General features: G+C 45.4%; 2 protein-coding genes across 2 annotated transcripts; one reads left to right on the top strand and one right to left on the bottom strand.

Annotated features, from left to right (window-relative positions):
* Window positions 1-947: 947 nt before the first annotated feature.
* On the bottom strand, window positions 948-23,741 carry usp20 (ubiquitin specific peptidase 20). Its single transcript, XM_083640991.1, has 24 exons — window positions 23,193-23,741; window positions 22,826-22,879; window positions 18,124-18,186; window positions 17,756-17,917; window positions 16,298-16,400; window positions 14,751-14,820; window positions 14,490-14,603; window positions 14,299-14,398; window positions 12,263-12,785; window positions 10,960-11,109; window positions 10,719-10,831; window positions 9,436-9,608; window positions 8,547-8,641; window positions 8,376-8,409; window positions 8,125-8,170; window positions 7,843-8,023; window positions 6,423-6,549; window positions 5,825-5,994; window positions 4,141-4,222; window positions 2,623-2,731; window positions 2,352-2,454; window positions 2,174-2,242; window positions 1,894-2,066; window positions 948-1,435 (listed from the first exon to the last, which is right to left on the bottom strand). The coding sequence occupies exons 1-23, from the start codon at window positions 23,268-23,270 to the stop codon at window positions 1,909-1,911; spliced, it is 2,877 nt and encodes a 958-aa protein (XP_083497117.1). The 5' UTR covers window positions 23,271-23,741; the 3' UTR covers window positions 948-1,435; window positions 1,894-1,908.
* On the top strand, window positions 20,918-22,053 carry LOC310781545 (piggyBac transposable element-derived protein 4-like; the record flags this gene model as incomplete). Its single annotated transcript, XM_083642185.1, has 2 exons — window positions 20,918-21,245; window positions 21,363-22,053. The coding sequence occupies 2 exons, from the start codon at window positions 20,918-20,920 to the stop codon at window positions 21,917-21,919; spliced, it is 885 nt and encodes a 294-aa protein (XP_083498311.1). The 3' UTR covers window positions 21,920-22,053.
* Window positions 23,742-27,166: the final 3,425 nt, after the last annotated feature.

Below are 27,166 nucleotides of genomic sequence, written 5' to 3'. Positions count from 1 at the left end.
TAACGGCTTGTAGAATCTTGTCCGTACATGGTGATTTACAAATATATGAGTGATATTTCATGAGCATATCAAACTTCATATAATGTAACATCTGTAAAGTTATATCAAAATATCTTTGCTAGTTAAGATGCTAAGAAACATGTTGTTGTTCCATCCCTCTACTCTGCCTGGTACGGATTACATTTGTTTATTGATAAATGTACGAGTTGCTATTTCTCTACTCTTTTGGTATTGGTTGAGGAAATGGGTTCTTATAAAGTCTGCCTATTTATTTAATCTACATACTGTATCTATATATCTACATGTTCATATGTCTCTTTATGTATGCACCTCTTATCTGGATAGTCTTCGCATAAATAGTGTTAATATATCATTTTGTCAACCTAATATTATTATCTATGCCAGCTAATAAAGTGGGCGCCTGCCAGAACACAGGATCCGGTCAGTGAGTGGTCCTTACAAGTCCAAGGAGCTCCAGTTACATGCAATTAGAAGCTTTTCAAATACAATTTAGTCTGACGAGGGCCTTTTGGATTATGTGCATGCCATAGTTTGAAAATGAAGGTTTGATATATAATAATCAAATTAATTAATTAATATAGTCAAGTCATCCGATCATTTCACTGATTCAAGCAACTTCCATTCCTGAGGGGCTCAGTTTAATACTGTTTATTTAAGGTGGGAGGTGCAGGAGTATGGTGTCTCCCAGTGTGCCCAGACTCACCACAGTGTGCGCAGACTCACCACAGTGAGCCCAGAGCTCACCACAGTGAGCGCAGACTCACCACAGTGAGCGCAGACTCACCACAGTGAGCGCAGACTCACCACAGTGAGCCCAGAGCTCACTGCCCAGAGCTCACCACAGTGAGCGCAGACTCACCACAGTGAGCCCAGAGCTCACCACAGTGAGCCCAGACTCACCACAGTGAGCGCAGGCAACTGGCTGCTAAAGAAGTAGTAAAATTGTGGATACATCTATATTACAAGTAGACAAACGAAGGCAAGCATGTCGTCAAATGTCTCTTGGTTGGTGCCTCCAATGAAGATAATGTACAAGTGTTGTCATCAAGCAAAGCGATTCACTTCCGTTCCCGTCAGCGTCGTGGTCTCTGACCGCCGTCGCCTGCCGCAGCCAGACAGTTTGCATGATGCCACGTAGTTACTAACAGCAGCCACTGAAACACAGCTACCTCCAAACAGCTCCAGAGATGTGGCATGTCTTATTTTACACTGTAACATCGAGGATCAGAATGATTCAATAAATAAAACTACAATACATGACATTTACAAAGTACCATTTTGTCTTCTTGCGACAGGGCGCCGCAATAATGCGTTGCTTGCTACATTTACAAAGTGCTCATGACAAGGCTTCTTCACCAAGGTGCAAATTCCTCAGTTTCCTGTGAGGGCAGGGGTGGAAGGGAAGTCAGATAACCTAGGAATAGTAAGAAAGAAAAACCAAGTTCAGAAAACCCTTAATGGACTGCCAACTCAAACAGCCTAGATCAGATTTACAGCTTTTTTTTTTTTTTACAACTACATAGGGTGAATCCATGATTCCTGCAGAGAGGCAGAGCTGCCTTACTTCTCCAGTGGCCAGCAGGAATGTGTGAGCTCATGGTGCTGACGTCAGCACAGTGGGTGGAGAAGATGCCTGTTCCAGCACCAGTTACAGGAGCCAAGCGTTCCAGTAAATGTAATTTTAAGAATGGAAAACTTTCCACATTGGCCAAAGATATCAAATATCAAGATCCCGCAAAAACGGTTTTTCCCACATACGCTTTTTGTCAAATTGGTTGGGAAAGAGAGTGAATGTGTGCGAGTCCTCGAGTGAGTTTATAAGAAACCCACACGTTTTTTTTTTCATTGCATGCATGGACTAGACATGCCCACCTCTCTCTCTTTAGCTCAAAGTGCTCTGGTCTCGGCCTCGATCTTCCTTTCTCCGTGAAGACTGTCCGGATCGGCTGGGGCCACAGTCTGTCTGACTGCAATCTCAGGGCCTCCGCCATAGATGCTCAGCAGATACTGCCACGTGGCCTCTGAGATCTGCCCATAGTCAGCACCTGGGGGGGCCGACAGACACAAACACACATTTAGACCACCCATTCTTCCATGAGAAGATGATGACTAACTGCCCCTTTCCTCCATTATTACCACTACTGAGGTTCACCTTGTTTGAGTTGGATGTGTCCTCCTTTCATAACACCAATTTTGCTGTTATCAATGGGACCAGGGGGCTCTGGAAAAAACAAAGAAACAAAAACAAAGAAACATGTAAATATGTATATCGGCAGGAAGCAGCAGGACTTCTATTGCTCTACAACATGTAGATAGCAGCCGGGTCGTACCATTGTCTTTGCCCTTGACAAAGCTCTCCCACTCTCTGAACCACTGCATGCTGATGCACAGGATGACGGTGGGCGCCTCCTCAGCCTGGAACTCTTTATTCAGCTACAGACGAGAGAAAACAGCTCATTCCACATACAGCAAAGAACACGCACACAAACGCACACACATAGAAAACACACACACTCACACACACACACACACACACACACACACACACACACACAAACACACTCACACACACACACGCCCTTACACCGTGCAGCCCCTTACCTTGATGAAGGTGTCTATCTCAATTTTTCTGCGTTTGGCCAGAGCTTCAATCTCCACCTGGCAGATGGCACACATGTACAGATGGTTGACTGCTGGGCCGCCTCCAAAACTGGGGACAGAAAGACAGATATATATATATATAATATATATATATAACAGGGAAACACAGAAAGATTCATAGATATATCAATAGACAACCACATATTGCTTGTGGACGTTATCAGAGGAACACAGAGAAGTTAGCAGAATGCTAATAATAATATTCTGGTTATTTATTTTTCAACCTTATTTTCCTAGTTTTCTCCACCATGCTGATTGATTCTGATCAGAAAATGCCATTGGCTACGTCACTGTAGAGCTAGGGACCTCTCGGTTTGTACTACCCTCCAAGACCATCTAAAGGCCCCAAGGGAAAGTGGGCAGTGGCACCAGTGGCTCCTGTGCTACACCGCTGGCTTTCCCAGGAAGCTAAGCAGGTCTGGCTGTCGTCAGTCCTTTGATGGGAGACTGGTGCTGGAAGTGGTGTTGGAGGATCAGAAGGAGGTGCTCTTCCCCTCTGGTCTCATGAATAATATCCCCATCTCTAATACCCCAGGACAGAGACAGGGACTTTGTCCTGTGAATAAGCACCGTCGTTCAGATGGGACGTTAAACCGAGGTCCTGACTCTCTGTGGTCATTAGAGATCCCATCGTCACTCTTCACTAGAGTAGGGGTGTAACCCCGGTGCCCTGGGGGGTGTAACCCCACCGGTGCCCTGGGGGGGTGTAACCCTGGTGCCCTGGGGGGTGTAACCCCACCGGTGCCCTGGGGGGGTGTAAGCCTGGTGCCCTGGGGGGTGTAACCCCACCGGTGCCCTGGGGGGTGTAACCCCACCGGTGCCCTGGGGGGGTGTAACCCCACCGGTGCCCTGGGGGGTGTAACCCCACCGGTGCCCTGGGGGGGTGTAACCCCGGTGCCCTGGCTAAATTCCCACACAGGCCTTCCTCCCATCATGACCACCTAATAATCCCTCATTACTGAATTGGCCCTTTCAAGCCTAAACTCTCCTCTGTGAGAGCTGATGTGTGGTGAGCGTTCTGGCACAAACTGGCTGCCGTGCATCACCCAGGTGGGTGCTACACACATGGTGCTATACACACCGTGGTGGTTGAGTCCCCTCCTCTGATATGATATGTGAAGCACTTTGACTATCTAGAAAGGGTCTACTCTATATAAATGCAATATATTATTAAGTCTGCAGTTGAACCCAAAAAAGTGACTAAAAATAGCTGCGATTGGACAATTATGACGCGGCATATCAGTCAGTAGTCCATTTGGGACTTTTATAGTGTTGTGCTCACATTTCCTTTTGAATTTTCTGGCTCTTCATGTCATGTCAGAAGAACATGATGTTGTTGTTTCGACTTGAAAGTGTTCAGCTGTAAGCGCTTTGAGTTTGGTGGATTGTATTCCGTGCAAACCGAGTGCCTCCCTGCACGCTCTCTCTCATTGACATGGCTGTGTGTCACACATTCACCTGTTGTAAAGGTATTCCCACACATTCTGGGGAAGTATCACCACCAGGTCGTCTATGTAGTGGTATTTATTAGGTGGGATCCCTGGACAGAGACAAAAAGATATTACAGGGGTTAATGGGTCATTAAGCAATCTAGGCGGGCGATCACACAGAGAAGCGTCGAGCTACGTCAAAAACACAGAGGCAGACTGCGTCAGTCAAAACAGCTTGGTGCGCCTGTGTGCAGCACTGAGGAGCAGGGCTGTGTGTGCGACTGGGTACGACCGGGCTAATATCGACTTTTCATCTGTGTTCCCTCTGTTCCACCGTTCCCACCACATCAAACGGCATCAAAACAGATTTGACTGACTGCCTGGACATTGACGAGCGGTGCGACTCTGGGCCTTGCGCTGAAAATATTCAAACTTTTATACGCACCTAAAAACCGCGAAAACGTGTGGCGCGAAAGACGAGCGCATGCCAGGTGCGCTGTACCAAAGGGAAACAATGGTTTTGGTGGCGACTGGTTCCGACTTTTCTCTGTGTGGTCGCCGCCTATGACCTTTATTGACCAGTAGGAATTGTAGCCACATATGGCTCAATTCCACCACATTTAACAGCCCTGCACAGCTCGTCCCCACTCGGCTCTAATCGTTTCGGCTCGATGGACGTTTTGCTTCCACCGCGGATCATCTGCCCCCACCCACCCCCGCCCCCGCCCCCGCATATCTGTCCTTCGCTTATAGCCGAAGTAGACATAACGTTACAATGAAATCCATCCACAGAACTTTTAAACTGTTTATGAAATACTGGTGCCTCTAAATGACCTACAGTGGACATGGGCGAATGTGACAATCGGCCAGGAAAATGGATATCACTTTGTAGTTAGTCAAACTCAGGCATGCGCTGCGCTGCGCGCGGACGGAAGAGGCGCAACAGAGTGAAGCCTGCCCTGTACCCCGCGGCCTCTCAGGCAAGACCGCGGCTTCACCAAACACCCGCTGCGGCCTAGCGGAGCGCTGCAGCTCAACTAACTACAGGAGCTTGCTGAGCAGCGGACTTTTTTCACTCGGAAAACAATTGAAACCACCGCCACGACTTTATTTCACAAACGCGAAGGCAGCAACACAAAGACTGATGGAAATAACATAACAGAAGGGAATGTAAGCCCACTAAACTGGTATGCAGCGCATTGACAGTCAGTAGATAGAGTAAACACGATTCTGCCTGGCCAATCAGTCGTCTACAATGTTTTCACGTCACCGTATGAACCCGGGTTGACAGAATAGAACCCCGATGAGGCAGGTACGAAAAGTAGGACGACTCGACTCCAATACAACCCGGGCTGGGACAGTTTAAACCGGTGGGATGAGACAATTTATCGAGTCGAGCGGAGCGGGATCGCGCTACTACCTGCGGTGGAAATGAGCCAATAGAGAGCCAAAGTGAAACGTCACTTCCTGCTTTCTCCCTGTACCAGCGCTGCGAAAAATATGAATGGCGGTGGACGGAGAATAAGGTTACTTTTTTGATCCCGTTTGAATCTGATTTATAACTTCTAGTGGAACAGTTTGACGACAAACTGTGACTTTCTTGACATGCAAAGTTACGATTTAAATTGACCAAATTAGCGTTGGCAGCCCGTGGCACAATTCAAACGCAAAGCCAATAGAAAAAGAAAGACATGTTATATCATACCACACACCTCCATGACGACAAAGAAATGTATGGTTGCTGATGGGGCCTGGTTCAGTGAAGGTGTTGAACTTGTTCAGCCATTCTCTGGAGATGTAGAACTGCAGCAGGCTGGGCTCCTTCATATTGGCCAGAGCCACCACCTTCTGCCTTTCCCTCACTGACTCCTCGCTGCTTTTCCTGCACAAATACATATATGCACACAGTAATACATCAATAGTAATCATTTCTTTGTAAATTAGCAAAGATTTGATATGATGGTAAATGGTAAATGGCCTGCATTTATATAGCGCTTTTATCCAAAGCGCTTTACAATCAGTAAGTACATTCACCCATTCATACACCGATGGCGGCAGGCTACCACACAGGGTGCTGGCACACCATCAGGAGCAATTTGGGGTTCAGTATCTTGCCCAAGGACACTTCGACATGCAGACTGGAGGAGGCGGGAAGCGAACCACCGACCTCTTTCATCCAAAGCGATTAGTGGACAACCCGCTCTACCTCCTGAGCTACAGCCGCCCCATATGATGATATGAATGTTCAACACTTCAGAGTGGTCCATACAGTACAGTCCATACTGAGTGGTCCATACAGTAGCTTATTACCTGTAGAACAACACGTAGGCTTCTGCATTCTGCACCACTGTTTCATGGACTTCTGTGACATACTGGTCGTCAAACTCGTACCACTGGCCGTTAATGACGTTCTGACAGTACGCGATGTAGTGTCCACCTGAACCACCAGGGGGAGGGTGAGAGATGAGAAGAGAAATACAACAAGCAGGAACAGTAAGAAACACAGTTTGTTATATGGAACTTTATGAGATAAACCGGTGGTTCTCAAAGGGGTCCTTGAGGGGGTTCCCACAGCAAATAGGGGAATCATTTATTTCCACTATAATTTCATCATCCACAATGACCGAATGTTTGACTATTTTGCTCATGGGTTTCATACACTTTCTGTAATAAAACATCGAAAAGCAAAAATCTTATCAGGGGACCCTGGGACAAAATTGTATCAAATGGGTGTCCGTGGTCTAATTTTGTGTGTGTTTAGGCAGGGTCCGTGACGCGTGATTTCGAATCGCACATAGGTTACGCAAAAACCACGCCCTGTGTCCGCCTACGCAGCAGTCAAGCGCCGGGATTGGTCATGTTGGGCTCCGTTACAGGGATACATTCCTGTGAGAAGCAACAACACCAAGCGAGGCTGCAATGAGGATATTGAAAGACAAAATCCTACATCGCACCAAAGCATACAATGTATTTTAATGTTATTTGACTTTGACCACCTGCCTCAGTGCTTATTATGAGGCCAGAATAAAAGATGCTGCCCTTGGCCATTGGGAAGGCTAACCCTTTACGTTTGGTTTTATTTATGTGTATGATTCAACTTTTTAGCTATGATTTTATATTATTGCATGTTTTTGTAGATTGTTGGGACTTCACTGGCCTGGAACAAACGGCTGGCCTGGGGGGGGAGCTAGGCCTATGTGCTGTAGCCTATTGTATTTTTAATTTGATATTTTTTATAGTTTTCATTTGCAGGTTAAACTGTCAGCTGAGCTCTGTTATGGAAGCTTTGGCTATTGGCTTTGAATTTTACAATGATGTTTTGAAATAAATGTTTAAAAATCGATTGTGTGTTAAAAGCTTGTGTTACGTTTTCATTGGCGTTAATACACTAATAATTAATTTCGATGTCCGCTATCAAGAGCAATTCAGTTGGTTCATGAAATCGCTGGGCTGCGTGCCCAGCGATTTGTGGTGTGGGAGATTCCAGCTGTCAAATACTTGCTCCTGGCCAATCCCGGCGCTTGACTGCTGCGTAGGCGGGCACAGGGCATGGTTTTTGCGTAACCTATGTGCGATTCGAAATCACGCGTCCTTGACTTGACGAAGTTTGAGAAGAACCACAGAGATAAACGACTGAGTCAGATCATGTCCATGGTAAGCCATGCTCAGAGATGTATCATCTATAAAGGAAACAGCATCTCTATCTGGAGGACAGGAAGTAAAGCCGTACTTCCTGCGGTGCCGTGGTGACAGATGACTGACAGCAGGTCATAAGTGGTGATTTGGGAGGGACTCTCTTTAGCCAGGAAAGGTCGCAGGTCAAGGCCCTCCAATGGGAAGGATACGTGGCTGCTGATCTTGAAGGAATACATCACTTCGTGTCGAAAACGCTTCAGGTGAATGCACAGAATCTATACAACACATTTGGACACAGATTTAGATTAGACGTGTAGATTAACCACAAGTGAAACAACACAACACAACAAGAAAGAGATCAAGACAAATGTCGCACCTCGGGAAGTCGAAGCACTTTGCAATATTTCACACCATTCCTCAATCTGTAAAGAAAAATATAAAAACTGTGTAAAAGCTCTGTATGTCAAGAAATCCAGTTCCCCTAAACACAGAAAACACCGTTCCTGTTGTTTTAATCACATTTATTGAGCAAGTGTTTATTCTGAAGTATGTGACGCCATCTTGTCTAGTATGCATTTTTACAGTTTTACTTTTCAACAAAGGGATGCCCCGCCCCTTCATACTCACTTTTTACATCTTTCACAGCTGTACATGTTGTCCCCTGCAAAACAATTCACAAAAAGGTCAATTCTGACACAAAGCTCCATGGTCTAGATTTGACTATGTAAAAACAACACATTACATAGTATCATTATATAGCAGAAATAACACAGGATCGTATTACACACTGTGATTTACCTTTCAGCTCATCAGCTGCAAAGAAAGCAGCAAGGCAGTCTTCTAGGGTTACCATGGGCCCCCAAAACCATGTGGGGATACACGAGACCACAAACCTGCTCACAGGCCAACCACAAAGAGATGCATAGGTTACTTACAACCACAAACCTGCTCACAGGCCAACCACAGAGAGAAGAATTGAGGTAAAGCGCACAACTCCTTATATGAAAAACAGACCGGATGCCTGGATAATGGATAACAATGAAAAAGGAGAGCCGGCACTCACGGTAGGCTAATTGAAAAACAGCCTTTTATTGGGCATTGAAGCTAACACCAACACAACAGTCAACGTTGATCTGCCCCGGGTGGGGTTACAGTGCTCATCTTCTTCTTCTGTGGTTTCTCTGAAGAAGTGTGGTAAGAAGAGAAACCACCGAAGAAGATGAGCACTGTAACCCCATCCGGGGCAGATCAACGTTGACTGTTGTGTTGGTGTTAGCTTAGCTTCTAGCTATTAGCTAAATAATTATATTTACAACCAGAATGAACCGCGATGTGACCGAAAAAGTGTCATTTACAGAGCGCGTGCAGCATGCCCCGCAGGCTCCCGTTCTAGCCTGTTTGAGTGTTTGAGGAGTGTACTCGGTGCGACAAATCTTCTGTGCGGATCCGAATGAACCCAAAAGTATTTTGGGGTAGAAAACATCATATTTTAAGGACCGTGGTGTAAAAAACCAAAATTCTCCTTTAAAGGAATTGCTCACCCAAAAATGAAAATTGTGTCATCATCTACTCACGCTCATGCCAGTTGAAACACAGGTGAGGTTTTTCCATATAACACACAGAGAGGTTGGAGATGACAGAATTTTCATTTTCGTGTGAACTGTTCCTTTAAACACCGCCCACTGACCGGCGTATGGAGTCCATGATGTAGGAGATCCAGCCCTGGGAGCCGTAAGTGTCGGGACACACGCCCGTCTTAGCAGGCAGGTTCTGATGGATGGAGGAGTGCAGTTTGGCCAAGTCCTCTTTACCAGGGATAGGCAGCGACAGGTCCTGGAACGTTTCCACTGTGGTAGAGACCTGCCAGGCAACCGCAGGATTGGTTCACTCAGCCTACCATTATCTTACGAGATCTTTGCACATTTGTTTTTACACAATCTGCTCTTCCGATCTATCTCAAAGTTATGACACATGCACCTTTCAAAGGAATAATTTGAGGGTGGGAATCAGGAAATCGATAATATCCTCCAAATGAAAGCAGAAAAGAAATTAGTAAGATGCAAATACAACAAAATATGAAACCAAATACCAGCCTACTAGGGCAACTACAGTTTGAAAATGTCAAGAAAATCAATTAAGATGTTCACATTCCTGTTGGAAATTATCCATGTAATACAGCATCCTGCAATTTAGTGATTCACATTTTAAGGGGGAGGGACAGAGTAATTGTTATAAAATTCCAATGAAAACGTCATCTAACTGACACTGGTTTTCATGTTAGAGAAGATGGTGGCTGTAATCTTAAAAGCACAACAGGAAAATACAATTATGCCGGCTCTTCTACCTTAACCTGACCTTCCATCTCTTTCCAATAGCCACACACGATAGAGCTGATAGAGAAGAGCCCTAGAACATCTCTTTTTAATTGAAGTATTACATGGAAAAAAGTCATCTATCAAAAAGTGACTACAAATTATTTTGCACCAAACGAGCTGAACATGCAATAAAGAATGTACGAACACTGTCAACGGCTTTCTCTCTCCCGTTGAGACCGCATGTGTATAACCCCAGAATTACCACACAGCCAATAAAATACATTTCAGGGAGGAAATGTGAATCCACATCTGATGAAAAACACTTGTCCTCCTGTTGCATCATCACATTCCTGAAAGGTTCCATCCTAACATCCTAACATTGACCAAAACAACTCAACTCCACTGTGCAGCCATGTAGAAAGTAAACCACACTTGGATATTAAGAGGCGTTGGTGAAAGTGTATGTACGTATGTACAGTATGTGGCATTATCCAGTGGGGGTCACTGTGTTTCACTGAAACTGGCCCACAACACCTTTACCTATCAGTAAAGTACTGTTTCACACAGTAGCAAAGGACTGTAGTAGGATTTAGCAAGGAGATGCACTGTAGTTTCTGACTCCCCCTAGCGTTTGAACGTGTGAAGCACAGCTCACCCTGTCACAGGTCAGACACTGGACCAGGCTGAGGATGGAGCCGTCGAAGATGTCGGAGATCACACTGCGATAGTGAGACTGTTTCTTCTTCCTGGCACTCAGCAGCAGCTGGGCTGGAGAAGACATGTGCCAGAAAGGAGGTTATAGAGAAGAAACAATCCGTCTGAAGTTATTTGGCTTTGACCACTGTAGCACCTGTGAATGACTGTGCTGTGCTCCAAAACCCAAGACACTAACTCACCTTTTTTGAAGGAGTATGCAGGGCCTGCAGAGCGGAGGGGGCTGGAGCGAGGGGGACTGGAGGACAGTTTAGGGTGCAAATCCTGAAGGGTGCGTACAGGACTGCAGGGATTGGACTGCGACTGGCTCAATGACACCTCATTGTCCGGCTCTAAAATACAGAATGACTCATGTTCACATGTTATATGAATATAAACGATACTAACAAATGTGCTCAACAAGCATCAGAAATTAGAATGCCACTGCGAATTGGGTGGTGTAAGAGCCATTTTTGTTGTTGTTTTGTATTGGTTATCCTCCCACCACATGGGGGAGCAGCGCAACTGTCAATTTGGGCAGAGGTAATATCATTATTAATTAATGGGGTTACCTGAAACAGGTGTTGCTGACTTAGGAGAAGCAAACGTGTTTTTGACCCTGCGGTAATGAATGTTTTATTTTGTTTATGATTGGACTTTGACTTATTAGTACAGATAAAGTTGGTGCATTTTGTTTGTTTGGAAACCCCACAGACTGTAAGTCAATAAATCATCTCGTATGGAAACTGTGGACATTTCATCATTTTTGCACGTGTCAGAACAAATCAATGAGCAGCTTTTGTGGCCTTTTTGAGATAGGCAAAGGGGACAGTACAGGTGGCATAGACCAGAACAGCACATCCGGGTAATTTGCAAAACTTGAAGGCCGCGCCCCTTTTTAGGGGATAACACAAGCCACTCGCGTTGACTTCAATGTAAAATAGCAGTACCCAAAACATCTATAGAAAAATAACAGAATTCATTTCCTTTATAAATGACCCAAAGACACCATGACATGACAATATATTTCAACTCGGCCGGCCATAGAATGCGCAAGATACATCGACACGAGGTACTTGCCTTATATGAACGCTGTATCCAGTTTCCACCAGGTTACATGCATCGTCCACATTGACGGTGTCACGCCTACCCTATCGCAGACCAGTTTTTTGTTTTTTTTATTGTTAGTGAAACTATAACAACACAGCAACTCTTCGGCATATCTCTATCAAATTAAACCGTTTTAAATAGTTTGTTTGAAGTGGTTTTGGCTTCTTGTACCGTCGTTTACTATGGTGGGTTTCCCCTAAAAAGGGGCGCGGCCTTGGAGCTGGGCGCTTGAAGACGCGACACAGTTCTGGTCTATGCCATGCTTAAAGGGACAGTACAGTACAGGTGGCATGCCATGCTTAAAGGCTTAAAGGGACAGTACAGGTGGCATGACATGGATTCCAAATGTGACTTTCATAATAAGAATAATATAATATAATCCTTTTGGTCTTATACCTGAAGCGTTGTTGCTCTGGCTTTGCCTCTGTGCTGCACTGGGTGCCTGGTTACTTTCTTGGCTTTGGAGCTCGGCGTTTGAGGTTGTCGTTGTTGTCGGCTCCTCCTCTGCCCGCCTCTCGGGAACGCCCCCCTCGGCCGCCGTATCCACATCGGCGTCCTCGTCCATCTCCTGCGAGCCTCCCCGGAGCGGCGAGCCCGACACCTTTCTCTCCTTCAGCCTCTCCTTCTCCGAGATCACCCCCCTGGCAGGCCCTGTGCGCCCCGCCACCCCGCCGGGTGCCCCCCTGACCCCGTCGCACTCGTCCTGCACGAGCAGCTCAGACTCGCCCGCGGCCCCTCCCTCCCCCCGGTCACTGCTGGAGCCAGAGTCGCAGGACAGGAACTCGTCCTCCGACGGTGAGCGGTCTCCTCCGTCCCGTCTCTCGTCGCATCCTTCGCCGCTCACGCCGCACTCCGCCAGAGGCTCTTTCAGCTCCTCGTGCAGCTGGTCCATCAGACAGCGCAGGAACTCCTGAGTGTCCTGTTTCCAAGCACAAACAGAGGGAGAATGTCTGTCTGTTCATAGCAACAAAGGCACAGGAGACAAAAGTCAACAGGACGTACGAGTAGTACAGCGACATACTGTACAGAGAGATATCGAGATTGGCAGAGAAGCAGTACATGTGTGAATGGGTAAAAGAGTCTACCTGACTATCAAAATAAGACGGAAGGAGATAAGAGGTGGAACAAGAAGAACTTATACACTCATCATGCCCACTACAGGCAGGCACAACTCAGCACTATTTAAAGCTGCATTCAACCATGTTTTTTGTGTTAAAATAAGTGATAAATGGCTCTATATATTCTGACAGCAATCACTGAAATAGTGTTTGGTCAGTAACTTGGAACCCCCAAACCCCCGCTGTCCTCTATGTCAGGGGTTCCCAACCTTTTTTGTCCCAAGGACCGGTAGATACATGGGGAAAAAAGTTGCGGACCGGTTGTCAATTTTAATGGTTTTAGTTACATATATATTTACTCACCAGGTGGCGACAAAGGGTAAATAACAGCCTTTTGTGTTGTATTGTATGTAGCCTATACAGTATTTATGTTTTTGTTTCAACTACAAACATAAATAAACGTCAACTTGAAACTATGTTTCAACTACCACACACAGCCTATAATATTATAGCCTATGTTTATTAAATATTATTATTGATTTTTTTTTGGACCGGGCCCGCGGCCCGGTACCAAATGCGTTGGGCTTGGTACCAGTCCACGGCCCGGTGGTTGGGGACCACTGCTCTATCTCTCTCCTGTAGCCCAATGCAACAGTAACTCGTAGAGACTCAGGGTGGGGGCGTTGGATTCAGGGTGAATAAATACATATAGTCCTTTACAGGCATCGCGGTCTGCCCTTCCATTTCCCAGAAAATGTAAACATTTCTCTGATTGGATAAAAATTAGGCATCGACCTCCCACGATCCAATTGGAGAAATGTTTACATTTTCTGGGAAGGTCATATCGTGATGCCTTTAAGAGACTATACAGTATGTATTTTTTCACCCCGAATCCAACGCCTCCGAGTCTCTACGACTTACAGTTGCAGAGATATGTCCACTCTGCTTGCAGGGCTACAGGAGAGAGACAGAGTACAGCAGGGTGGAGTTCCAAGTTACTGACCAAACACTCTATTTCAGTGATTGCTGTCAGAATATAGAGTCATTTAACACTTATTTGGACACAAAAACATCGCTGAATGCCGTTTCCATGGAAAACAAACTCAGTAAAACAAAACCAGACACATCCCATCTAACCCACACCAAGCCTAAATGAAAGATCAATCAAAGCCATTTTTTTTTAAATATGTTTAGGTGAATTATTTGGCAACACACCTCACACACCAAACTTTTGGGGTGTTAAATAGCAAATACCAAAAGAGGTTAGCCACAAAGAAACAGTGGTGGTTTTGAAGGGCGGTGTGAGAGAAATGGGTAGGGTCACAGTGTAAAACAGATGAGTGTCATGGTGCTGGGGTGTAGTTAGGACCCTACCTGCTGGGAGCTTGCCCCTACCTGCTGTGCGTAACCACGGAACATGGGGTTAACTAATTTGATGCCATGGGACAGACTGGTAGGGACCACATAGCTGGGCCTGAGAGGGCGGTCAGGGTGAAAGGCAGTCAAAGACTGATCATCACACAGAATGTCGTCATCTTATGCCACTGCTAATAGAGGTGCTTTACCGTTTTTTATGCCAGAGTTCAGAGATAAGTTTCTGGTAGCTCTTACACAGCGCCGGCTTCTTATCGGTGCGGACCAGTCCACTGCAATCTAGGAAGAACTGAGTGAGAGGAGGACTGGAGAGGAAAGAAAGGACAACGATTCAATCAACAAAACCAGCTCTGTTCTAAAGGAGAAAGCATGCATAACACACAGGCACGGTGACAGACAGTCCTGCTAGTTGACCAAATGTAGTGACGCAATGAGACAGGAAGTGACCTCACCAGTTGGACAGTGCTTGAAGGGCTGCGTTCATGTAGCAGGAGTTTCCAATATTTTTCATTCCTGTCAAGCCTAGAAACAGAAACCAGAGCAATACTACTATCTTGTACTATCAGCAGCAGGTGCTAAAGTCATCAAACTGAACAGATGGCTTTTGGGTTTAACATGATATTAAAGCAGCTACGAGCAACTTTTTCGATTGTTATTAAACAGTATAAATTTAATATCAATGCATCACATCTTACCTCTAATAGTCGACGAGAGCAACGCAGAGTAGTCTCGCTTGAACCCCGAGTGAATCGGCCAGTGTTAGTGTGTCTGTAGCCAGGGCAGATCAGGAAGTGAAATGAAACGGTTTGCAGCAGCCACTTCGGCCATAACCACAAAATAACTTCCAAAAACCTGTTAGAATATAACGAGAGATGTTCCCGCGAGTATGCGTGGCGTTCACATTGTTTATGTTATGTTGCTAGGCAGCGCAAACGGCGTTGGAAGGCAGCTGCGTTTCACTTCCTTGTTTCACTTCCGCGTTTCACTTCCGGGTTACCCGGTCCGGTCGCTCTAGAGAGCCCCCTGTTGGCGCGAGTTTAGACAGACTATAGACTTAATAATCACCTAAGGGAGCAATCTCAGATACACACGGCTTTGGTCTCGTCGACTATTAGAGGTAAGATGTGATGCATTGATATTAAATTTATACTGTTTAATAACAATCGAAAAAGTTGCTCGTAGCTGCTTTAACCCTTACTTTTTTTTTTTTTAGAACAATTCACACTGAGAAGACCTCAGAGAGGGCTCATTAATTATCGCTGCTAGTCTCCGTTTTAATGAAATAGGGCTGGTAACTATTTTTAGGTCTCAAAGCAATTATATCTCTTATATATGACAGCTGTGATCAGATGATATGAGCACTTGGAAACCCCCCACAGTGATCAGATTTGAGAAGCTTGTGTCTAATGTAGTGCAAAAAGAAAAAGAAAAACAAAGAAAAGAAAGAAACGTGTAAGAAAAAAATGAAACTTTTTTTTTGTCTGAGTCAAATGTTCTATGGTCTCTCCTGATTCTGAATAGAGCTGATATAAGGATTTTACGAAACGTCTATGGGAAAATGAATGGCTAATGAAATCCCTCAGGTGCCATGCCAAACCCAGAAGAGGGTGTGACTTTTGCACACTATACTCATTGATATACTGTATGGTGCCATTCACACATCCACCAAGTATCTTTTACAACCAAGGACTACAATGGAAATAAGTGTTTGACTTTGTTGTGTAACCTGTGAGAATGTTTCTTTTCTTTTCTTTTACAGTTGTCAAAATAAAACAAACTAAATACTCCTATTTTTTTAATAGGACTGTAAGCAATACTCCTATAATCTTATTGGGACTAACGGTGTGATAGATCCACAGACTCCACCAGCACAGATGAACACACAGAGGCCCAGCCCATCATCCTGATCACCTAATCACTTAATTACAAATGAGTTTTGTAGAGTTTTAAAGCAGACGGCTGATTGGCTGCAGGAACGATGAAAGAGGAGTTAACGCACCTCTGGGTTTAAGCTCATCCTCCTCTGACTCTGAACCGTCTTCTTCTGCCACAGCAATGGGCACTCCTTTCATCGGGTGACCTACTGGCTGAGGCGTTGCATCCTGGGAAAAGTAGTTATAAAGAACTATAAAGAGAGACGCGGCCGGTTGTGTGAAATCTGAAATAACGTCTGCATTTGTAGCTTTGCTGTTCAAAGACATCGGGCAGGCAAAGAGAAAACAGAAGCTGGGTTTCCATCCAAATGTATCGCAACTTTTAATCGAATTTTCAGAAAGTCGGCAAAAGAAAATGTGAAATAATGCGCGTTTCCAACCACTGCTATTTTTCGAATTATAGAGCTGTCAATCACCTCGTGTTTGAGGCTGTCTGAGCTGCTGATCAGCTGCTAGACCCGATATACAGCTCTATTAAACACATCTAACGTTATTCATTTAAAGTTTCTTGATGATCTACAAGTAGACAAAGGTACCATAACGCCATTTCTGGATTACCCGGTGCGACTCGGCAAGCATAACGTTATAATCTACGGAGCAGATAGTAAGTGAATACAATTTCATTCAATTCTAGAAGTGAGTCGCCTTAAAGTTAATATCCCAGTTGTAAGGAAGTTTTTGTGCTTGCCTTGTGTGAAGTTGCTGGATCTTAGGTAAGGGCTCACGGGCAGTGATCGGTTAGAACCACAGAGATGTCTTTCAAGCTTTAATGGAATATCAGGCAGAAGCAGTATACAGAGTGGCATACAGGTTGCAGAAAGGGAACATAGGACCAGTACATAGCGGAACAACACCTTTTATACCCCCCCACATTCGATGTATGACATCGTTGGGGATGTCACAACGTCCGGGGAGGTATGACATCATCGGTGACCTCATAAAGTCACGTCTGCCATCACAGTCAGCCTAGACCGTCTGACATTGCTGATGACCTCACAGGTGAACTCTGACATCATCATCGATGATGTCACGGCGGTGTCATCATCATTACGTCGTTGGCACCTTGCTTCGTGGGCGTCAATTGCCCCAAGAACAGGCCTGATGGTGGGCCATTATGGACCATTTTCTACACCAGTCTTCTTCTGTTTACCACGGCGGGTATTGTGCTGCGTATTTACCATGATTCACCGTGTGTAGCCCTATTGTGTGTAGGCTACATGGCATGTCATGTTTTGCAGTGATCAAGGCAAATTGCGTGGTTTTTGAATGGAGAGACAACGCAATATCGCTTAATCTGTTTCCACCGCACGTTTCGCATTTTCCTTTTATCGATACACCCGACTTTTCCGCCTCCCTCAAGCGTGAAAACCTTTTTGCGGAATTTGGAGGCCTTTGCGAATTAGGCAGCGTTTCCACTCCGTTTTTTTATGCGCAAATTGAAATTTCGTATAAAAACAGGTGGATGGAAACCCGGCTAGAGAGAGAGACGGACAGATAAGCAGGGAGTAATAAGCAGAGCTGACCTTGTTGCAGCGGAGCCGTACCTGCTGCGCGGCTTTACAGTGGTGGGGTGCGGCGGCCACGGGCACGAGGGCGGGCCTCTGCTCCAGAAACACCTCCCTCTCACACACATAACACCAGATCCTGAACGTGGTCAGGTTCACCGTCAGGTTGTGCTTCTTAGCCTATAGAGGAGACACAGACACAAGAGTCAGGTTGTGCTTCTTAGCCTATAGAGGAGACAGACACAGAGTCAGGTTGTGCTTCTTAGCCTATAGAGCAGACACAGACACAGAGTCAGGTGAATAAACTGATGTGGGATACCTTCTGTTTCAAATCAATTAGTGTGACACTTTGCTTCTTTTAACCAGGGAACTGCGGAACATGTTACCTGTGCATGCAGGGTGCTGTGATCGGAGTAGGACTCTCCACAACCAACATATGGGCAGTCGTTCTGCGTCAGAGAAACATTGCATTGGGTAAGTATGAGTTATAAAAGTGTTAACATTAATGTGAGTGCAATCTAACTGTCTACAAATCCACTAATCACTATCAACAGATTAGCACTCCTACCCAGTTAGAACAGACACACAAATATACACAGTATGTACTGTATATAAAAACGTTCTATTCATTGTGCAGCTCTACCTCAAATACACAAACATGTATAAATAGTTTCAGAACATATTAATGTTAATATGTTAACACTGATACACTGATACATGAGCTAAACATATTTTTATGCCAATTTAGATGCAGCTTAGGGATTCATAATTTCCCCAAAATTAACCTATTTTCACTCCTGGGAGTATACAGTGTCTAAAACAAGTGCTGTGTCGCAAAACACATCTCAGCGATTGCTGTCCTGCAAGTTGCACTGGTTCTTTGCATGTATGCTTAATGTCAGTCTCTCAAGCCAGACTATTTCTTCTACAATCTCCGTATGCTCCATAGACTACGTTTGCCCATTAAAATTTGGCCAGAGGCAGACAGGAAGGAAGTTCAATAGTATTCGACCACTCATTCACGACACATGTAAACATAACCGAGGCAGGTGACGTCCCACCTTTAGGCGGAACATCCGTTTTGACCAACTTATTCCCCTCTATGAAGTGCAGACGTAGCTGTTGGGAGCATTTATTGCGGGAGCCACCGCATCTGTTTTAACCCATTTCAGACGGGATGACGTTCGCGTCATTCTCCCTTTAAAGACGGGATGCCGTTCGCGTCAATATACCTTTGAAGACGGGATGACGTCTACGTCAATTTGTAGTTTAGCTGTAGTTTTTCGCCTATTTCCGGTCTCTAGGCAAATGAAATCATTCAGAAAACACACGTGGGGTCTCGCAATGCATTCTGGGATTGTTTTGGGAAGGAAAAGTTTTTTTTTTCTTCACTTTGAGCGGATCTGTAGAGCGATGGAGGAAGAAAATAATATTAGCGAAGGAAGCGATTTTGAAGACGCGGAATATTCCGAACATTCCACCGTTGATGAAGAGTTAAATGATGACCCAGTTACAGACCCCGATTGGCAGCCCTTGGACAGAGATCAGTGGGTCAGAACTATGTTTCAGGATGACGATGACGATGACTCTGACGAAGATGACCAATTCGAAGGCTTCCATGGAAACTGGGTAACGGAGCAGCGCTATTACCGTCCTGTGCCGGTCAAAGCGTTCAAAAGGGTGCCCGGGGTGAAAAGCGGTGTTGGCTTACAAGCCGATTCCACACCTCTATTTTCTTTCGAGAAAATTTACACGGAGGAAATGTGGGACCGTCTTGTCACGGAGACGAACCGATATGCCGACCAGAGACGCACAATTCCCCCAGCCAAAAAAGCAGCCAAGTGGACCCCGGTAACAGTGAAAGAAATGAAAACATTCATTGGGCTGTGTCTCGCCATGGGGATAATGAAACTTCCCGTCCGAAGAGAGTACTGGCGGCTATCCAAAAACATCTTCAAAACCAACTTCGGCCAGAATATGTCCCGGGACCGATTTGACGCCATTTGGAGGTAGGCTAAGAACAATAATATTATCCTTGTTATTATAACCATTGCGTGATATAGATGCGCCCCATTGAATAGGATGCGCTATATAAATAATAGTAGTTTGATAGATAAAATGTAACATTAGTACCATTGTTATGATGCCCTAAGGGAAATGAAATATATTGCAAATGTATTAGAGGTGTAGTGGGAGTATTGCCATTGTAGCGAGCTTATACACTGGGGTAAGAAACCCCTGCTGGGCTCGGCTGCTACACCTATTGTGTGTGGGCAAACACCTAGTAGGCCTATTGTTATTCAATTGTCAGGAATGTGGAGAGAATGCGCTTCACTCTTTGCACCAAGACAGACACTGCACTTAGACAGACCCTGTAACCCTCAAGTGTAACTAACCTATATAATGATATAGCCTACAATTTTTCATTTCATCCAAGATGTGTCTACTTGTATATAATATACAATACAATATACAATATTGTATACAATATACAAGACATTATATTGTTTATAATATATTGTAATATGTGTCTAATTACCCCCCCTCCCCTACCCCCCCTCTTCCATCCTCCCCTCTCTCACCTCTTCAGATACCTTCACCTCCAAGATAACAACGCACGAGGCGACCCAGCTGATAAGCTCTGGAAACTGCGCTGGTACCTGGACTTCCTGAACCAGCGCTTCCAGGACCTCTATGAGGTCAACGGCACAGTCAGCATTGACGAATCAATGATCAAGTTCAAAGGCAGGCTTGGCTTCCGGCAATACCTGCCAATGAAGGTACTGCTGATTGATTGATCAAATTGTCTCACCTCTATTTTGCCTATGTAACCTGCATCTTTTGGTAATGTGTGAAATAAACATTCATTCATTCATTCATTCCAGCCAACCAAATGGGGCGTGAAGGTTTGGGTGATGGCGGAGAGCTCAACAGGCTACGTTCCGCACTTCAAAGTAAGGAAAAAAATCAGCACACCAAGAATATGCAAATATGTATTCTGTAATGTGTTGTTATTTGAGTGACCTTTCAAGCACCCAAGGCCCTTCCTCAGACTTGTGTTTCTTCTTGCAAACTCCCCAGGTGTACACAGGACGTGAAGCGGCGCCGCAGACGGGCCTGGCACAGCGCGTGGTGCTGGACCTCGCCAAGCCATACAATGGCACCTTCCTGTCCATTTATATGGACAACTTCTACACCAGTGTAGAACTCCTCCAGGAGATGAACGGCCTTTTCCTGTACGGCTGTGGCACCCTTCGGGCCAATAGGAAGGGGCTGCCGAAGGACCACAGCCTGACAAAGAGGGCTGCGCTGGGGAAGCACGAGTTCCGGGTGGCACAGCAGGATGACCTCACCTTCTGCGTGTGGCAAGACACAAAGACGGTGATGGTCTTGTCCAATCACCATGACCCCAGCGCAACAGGGACTGTAAGGCGGAGGAGAGATGAGACCCACCGGGCTGATGTGGTAGTGCCCGCTTGCCTGGCGGACTACCAGAGCCACATGAAAGGTTTGTTTTACAGATTTATGTTTTATAAACAAAAATTAAAATACTGTAAGCTTATATTCACTGAGGTCATTTGAGTGAAAATGTACGTATGTAAACAGAGTTCCATGTGTGTTCCAGGTGTGGATCTCCTCGACCAGATGATTGGATACTATGGTTTCGATCATCGGTCGAAGAAATGGTGGCGGCGTGTGTTCTTCTGGGGCCTGTCTGTGTCGTGCTACAACGCCTACGTTGCAGCCAGGTCTGTTGGAGGAAGGCACAAACATTACAAGGACTGGCTGGAGACCTTGCTGGAGGAGCTCATCACACCGGTGACAAGGAGGGCCCCTCCTGTGATCCCTCCTCCTTCTCCTCCTCCTCCTCTGTCCCCAGCTTCCAGACCAGCCTCTCCATTTGGCTCTCCTTCCACTCCAGAGAGCAGGGGAGCCTCCCCAGCACCAAGCACATCGAGCAGGGCAGCCTCCCCAGCACCCAGCACGTCAGGAGAAGCCACAGGTCCCCCAATGCACGACTTCGGGAAGGTGTTTGAGAAGCGGAAGCTCTGCAGGGAGTGCCAGTTGTTGCTGGACAAAAAAGATGTAGTAGGCAGTGGGCTAACTGTGTATGGCTGCATACAGTGTGACCTGCCTGTCCACATTGAGTGTTTTGGAAAACACTACAGACATTTTTTGTAAGTGTTTGCTAAACACTAGCTGACACTTTAGACACTTGCCCCTTTGATGGTAAATGGACTGCATTTTTTTTTATGGTTGCAAGGGGACACAAGGGGGCAGTGTGGAGCACATTTTTGATTTTATTTGAGTGGTTTGGAGTGATTTGTTGCTTGTTTTTTCATACGTTTTTTAGTTTTTTAAAATTTTTCTGTGTTTACAGCAATATTTGACAATGCTATTGAATTGTCATACCAATAAACACCTTTTACAAGGAAAGCCACATGTGTCAGCTCTCAAATGCCTTTTAAAGTGTGTTTTTATCTTCTACAGAGGCTGAGATATCACTATTTTAGTAGGCGTTGACATTTCTATGAAAAGTTCAGGATTTGGGGGTCTATTATCAAATCGGACTTAGGTTTTAGAGGCTATTTTTTAGGCGAAAATAGGCTGAAATGGGTTAAGAGACTAGCTCAACGTCTTTCTGCGGAATACGAACAAGACGTGCCAAATATTCATCTGTGAAAATGATGATAAGGAAGGTCATTGTACCCTTTAAAGTATTTTTCTAAAGGCGGCATAACTCTGAATCAACAGCCGGTAATGAATTGTATTTTTGAAGTTCACAGAAATATTCACACTGAATGTGAGTACAATGTGTTAGACTGAACAAGCTATGTAGAGTTTGTCAGAAGTTGAACATTAACCTCGTAAGCTACATTTTACACTGGATAATACTGTGGACTAAATTAGTCATTAATTTCCTCAAAGTGAAGAGTTGAGCTTTCTTTCATTTTAAAACCTTTATATTGTTTGTTTCCTCACACGCCTGATGTTCAGGGGAATAAAAAACGATGTCTGTATGCTGCTGAATGAAAGCTTGAAGGAATTTGATAACACAAGAAAAACAGACATTGAGTCTGAGCCTACCTGCAGACAAGCCCACAGGTTTGGGCCCCCTGCTCCGCATGACTGGCAAGTTCCCTGCAGAGGGAGGCAGATAACTTGAATAGAATAGAATAGAATAGAATAGAATAGAATAGAATAGAATAGAAAACCACAGGGACAACATAACATAACGCAACACAGGTTCAGCACATATTCCAGTTCATATTATTGTAACTGTAATTAGGACTGATGTGCACTAGGTTATCAGTCACACAACAGTTATAATAAAGTCTTCTTAGCTGATACTAATATAACAGCCAGCCTCCGAGCCGACTGGACATCCTCGACACTGTGCAGAGCATCTAATGCCATAAATGACTGTCGGGGGCACTGGCACAAGAAAACCCACCTTGGCTTTTTGGAGCAGTTCTTCTTTGGTCACCTCTCCTATTGAGTCCAGGTGGGGACAAACGTCTTGTTCTGCCATATTCACTCAGTCTCTTCAGGCGGAGGTCTACTCATTTGAAAGGCAGCACAAATGTTGCAATTTAGATGACAAGCTGTTGTAGCTAACGATACCTTTAGTGTCAAACAACGAAAACACGATATATCTAGCGCGTCTCAAACACAAGTTAGCAAATCATTGTTTTGTCCATCTTTTTTCATTTAGAAAGTGTCAGATTAGCTAGCTAGCTAGCTAGCGTCCGCTACCTGTGTCCACCCACAAGAATTGACAGCTCTGCAAATTAAAAGGCCGTGTGTTTTCCACGCACGCTTGTCAAGTATTTTCCTGCTGCAGCGAAGACAACCACAAATGACTGCTCCATATCTACCAACAAAAGCAGCTGTCACGATGATATTCAGTGTTTTTCATCCTCGATGTAAACAACCCGTGCTGGGTGGAGATATGCGACCGACGCTAGGTAGATATTATGGAGGAGCCGACCGACGCGATGCCCCCCCATCCAGCCTCCCCCTCCCCTCTCACGGGCTGGAGGAGGAGGAGCTGCGACGTCAGGTTAGGTTACCCTGACAACTCGTTGAGCTAGAGAGATTATATGCCAGTTACTTAATTTAACAGATAATGCTAGATAGAGAACGCTTATAAATAGATAGATTTTAGCAGATAATGCTAGCTAGATAGAATGCTAGCTAGATAGATAACGCTAGATAGATATATAGCGTTAGATATATAACTAGATAGATAGATAGATAGATAGATAGATAGATAGATAGATAGATAGATAGATAGATAGATAGATAGATAGATAGATAGATAAAGATGGATAAAGTTATTCGTCAGTCTTATCGACGCTTCAAAGAGCGGAAGTCGTCAGCTCCTTGTTTACGGAAGTGACGTGTGGCACTGTACGTCAGTTAAACGTGTCCCACAACACAACGCGCCAAAAGCGCAAAAGAACGTACATTCCACCACGCTCTTTGACCGTGCTTCGCCGAGAAACCAGACATAGCCTACTGTACATTTGTTTATGTAGCTAGCTCTGAAAAGCAAGTTTGGAAGGATGTCGTCAGGTAATAAGTTCAGTGGGAGAAGGCAGTCGTCCGACGAAGAGGAGGATTCTGACTGGAAACACACCGAACGCGTGTCTGGTGGCAACAGCTCAGAGCACTCAGCTTGCCTGTCCCCATGGCGCCCATCTGGAACAGGGCAACAGCTGGAGGGAGAGAAGAGGCAGTGGCGAGAGGTGCTGAGGCGGGTTGTAGCTGTCATTCAGTTCTTAAGTGGAAGAGGGTTGGCTTTTCGTGGCGACGACGAATTACTTGGATCGCTACAGAACGGTAACTTTCTTGGCATTCTGGAATTAATCTCTCAGTTTGATCCTTTCCTCGCTGAGCACATCAATAAATATGGACAGAATGGTCTTTCATCCACTATATGCGAGGATTTGATTCAGCAAATGGGCGACAAAGTGAAAGCTACCATAGCTGCAGAGATGCAGCAGGCGAAGTATTTTTCTGTTATTGTGGACTCTACTCCTGATCTGTCACATATTGACCGGGTTACATTCATTTTCAGATTTGTGAGTGAAGAGGGGAAAATAATTGAGCGATTTGTTGGCTTTGAACCAATTGAGGGTCACACAGGAGAAAGTCTGGCTGATACTGTAATGGCTATGCTTGACAGTTTAAGCTTGGATATTGCAAACTGTCGGGGCCAGGCGTACGACAATGCTAGTAATATGTCGGGCCGTTATAACGGGCTGCAGACTCACTTGCAGAAGAAGAATCCGTTAATCCATTACGTACCCTGCGCAGCACATTCACTCAATTTGGTGGGTGTCAACAGTATAGAAGGCAGCTGTCAAAATGCAAGTAATTTCTTTGACCTTATGCAGTCTTTATATGCCTTTTGTGCAGGTTCGACTGATAGATGGAACAGATTCTTCGATAATCCAGACATTAAGGTAGACGGGACGTCATCCACACGTTGGAGTTGCCGTGCAGATGCATCTAAAACGCTGTGTGGGAATTATGCACAAATCAGGGAAATACTTAATAACATATCGTCTGATGCAGGAGAAAAACGCGAAACACGCAGTGAGGCAGCAGCACTGTATTCGAAATTGGGCAGTCTTGATATGTCATTCATGGCACAGTTTTGGGACTGTGTCTTAAGCAGACTCAACGAGACAAGTGAATCATTACAAAAGCCAGACATAGATCTGACGACTGCTATTCGTCTCTTCGAGTCTTTGCGATCATGGGTTTTTTCTCTTCGAGACCAATTCGACTATTTTGAAAGATCTGCAAAGAGTGTGCCCGGCGTGTGCCAGGCATACAAAGATGAGCTGCAGCGAGTCAAGAAGCGCAAAGCGTTTTCAGATGAATCGACAGAGCACGAGGTAACACTGAAAGGCCGGGAGCGATACCGGGTCGAGACATTTAATGTCATTATTGACAAGTTAGTCAGCTGTTTAGACCAAAGAATGGATGCATACCGGAACATTAATGACCGATTTGGGGTTCTACAGAACATGGAGTCTGAGGATTTGACCACTGTTCGCGAACAGGCTGATGCACTCTGCGCTTCATACCCATCTGATTTAGATCAGAACTTCGCAGATGAAATTATCCAGTTCAGATGCTTTGTACAGAGCCAGCAGGATAAGTCTCTTCCAAAACTGCTGCAAATGATTGTGAAATATGGTCTGCAATCAACTTTCCCCAACATCTTTGTAGCCCTACGTATTTTTCTGATTCTGCCGGTGACAAACTGTGAAGGAAAAAGATCATTCTCACAGATGGAAAGAATAAAAAATGAACTCAGAACAACACAAACAGAACAGCGCCTCAGTGCGTTGTCACTGATGGCCATAGAATCTGAGCTTGTCAGGAACCTGGACTTTGATGAAGTTGTGACTGAGTTTGCTAATAGGGAAGCCCGGAATAAGTCTTTCTAAGGGCAACTGTGCCACTCCACTGACTGACCTCTGCCTGATCTGACCTCTGCCTGTAATCTGACCTCTGCCTGTAATCTGACCTCTGCCTGTAATCTGCCCTCTGCCTGAGCTCACCCCTCTGACTGTCTGTGACCTGCCAGCACACACACAGTAAGTAGTATAGCTTTGAATTTCAAATGTTTCTAATTATTGATTGAGATAATTTGCAATGAATGTTATCTCTCTCATGTCAATTACATCTCCCTGTCTTCTCTTGTGTCTCCCCATTTCTCTCTCCAGATTGTTCAAACATAGAAGGCTGCCTGTTCCAGTGCACTCACTCACTGCCCTCTGCCTGAGCTGACCCCTCTTGACTCTGTGACCTGCCAGCACACACACCGTAAGTATAGCTTTGAATTTCAAATGTTTCTAATTATTGATTGGGATCATTTCCATTGGATGTTATCTCTCTCATGTCAATTACATCTCCTTCTCCTCTCGTGTGTCTCCCTCTTCCCATTTCTCTCTCCAGATTGTTCAAACATAGAATTCTGTCAGCAGAACTCCATGACCCTGCAGCCACCCACTGACCTGCTATCTGAGAAATCCTATATCAGAAGGACACACACACACACACACACACACACACACACCTGCCCATCCGTATCTCACCCACCCCCTGGGTGGGGTCAGATAACACCGGACCTGGCCCACCTCCTGACCGAGATGGACTAGTCCATGATCCTGACTGCTCAGGAGATGTCCGACGCCATGGAGGAGGCGGAGGGCCCTGCCGTGCAGTGGCAGGCCCAAACAGCCGGCCAAAGACACCTTCCTTGGCAGGCCACTCCCTCTGCCCCGCCTGGCGGCTCCCGGCACCACAGCCTCCCTCTGCCCCGCCTGGCGGCTCCCGGCACCACAGCCTCCCTCTGCCCCGCCTGGTGGCTCCCGGCACCACAGCCTCCCTCTGCCCCGCCTGGCG

The sequence above is a fragment of the Poromitra crassiceps genome, assembly GCF_964638095.1.
Source record: "Poromitra crassiceps genome assembly, chromosome: 8".
Classification (NCBI taxonomy): Eukaryota; Metazoa; Chordata; class Actinopteri; order Beryciformes; family Melamphaidae; genus Poromitra; species Poromitra crassiceps.
The sequence above is the reverse complement of the archived record's forward strand: the minus strand, read 5'-3'. Positions and strand labels throughout refer to the sequence as shown.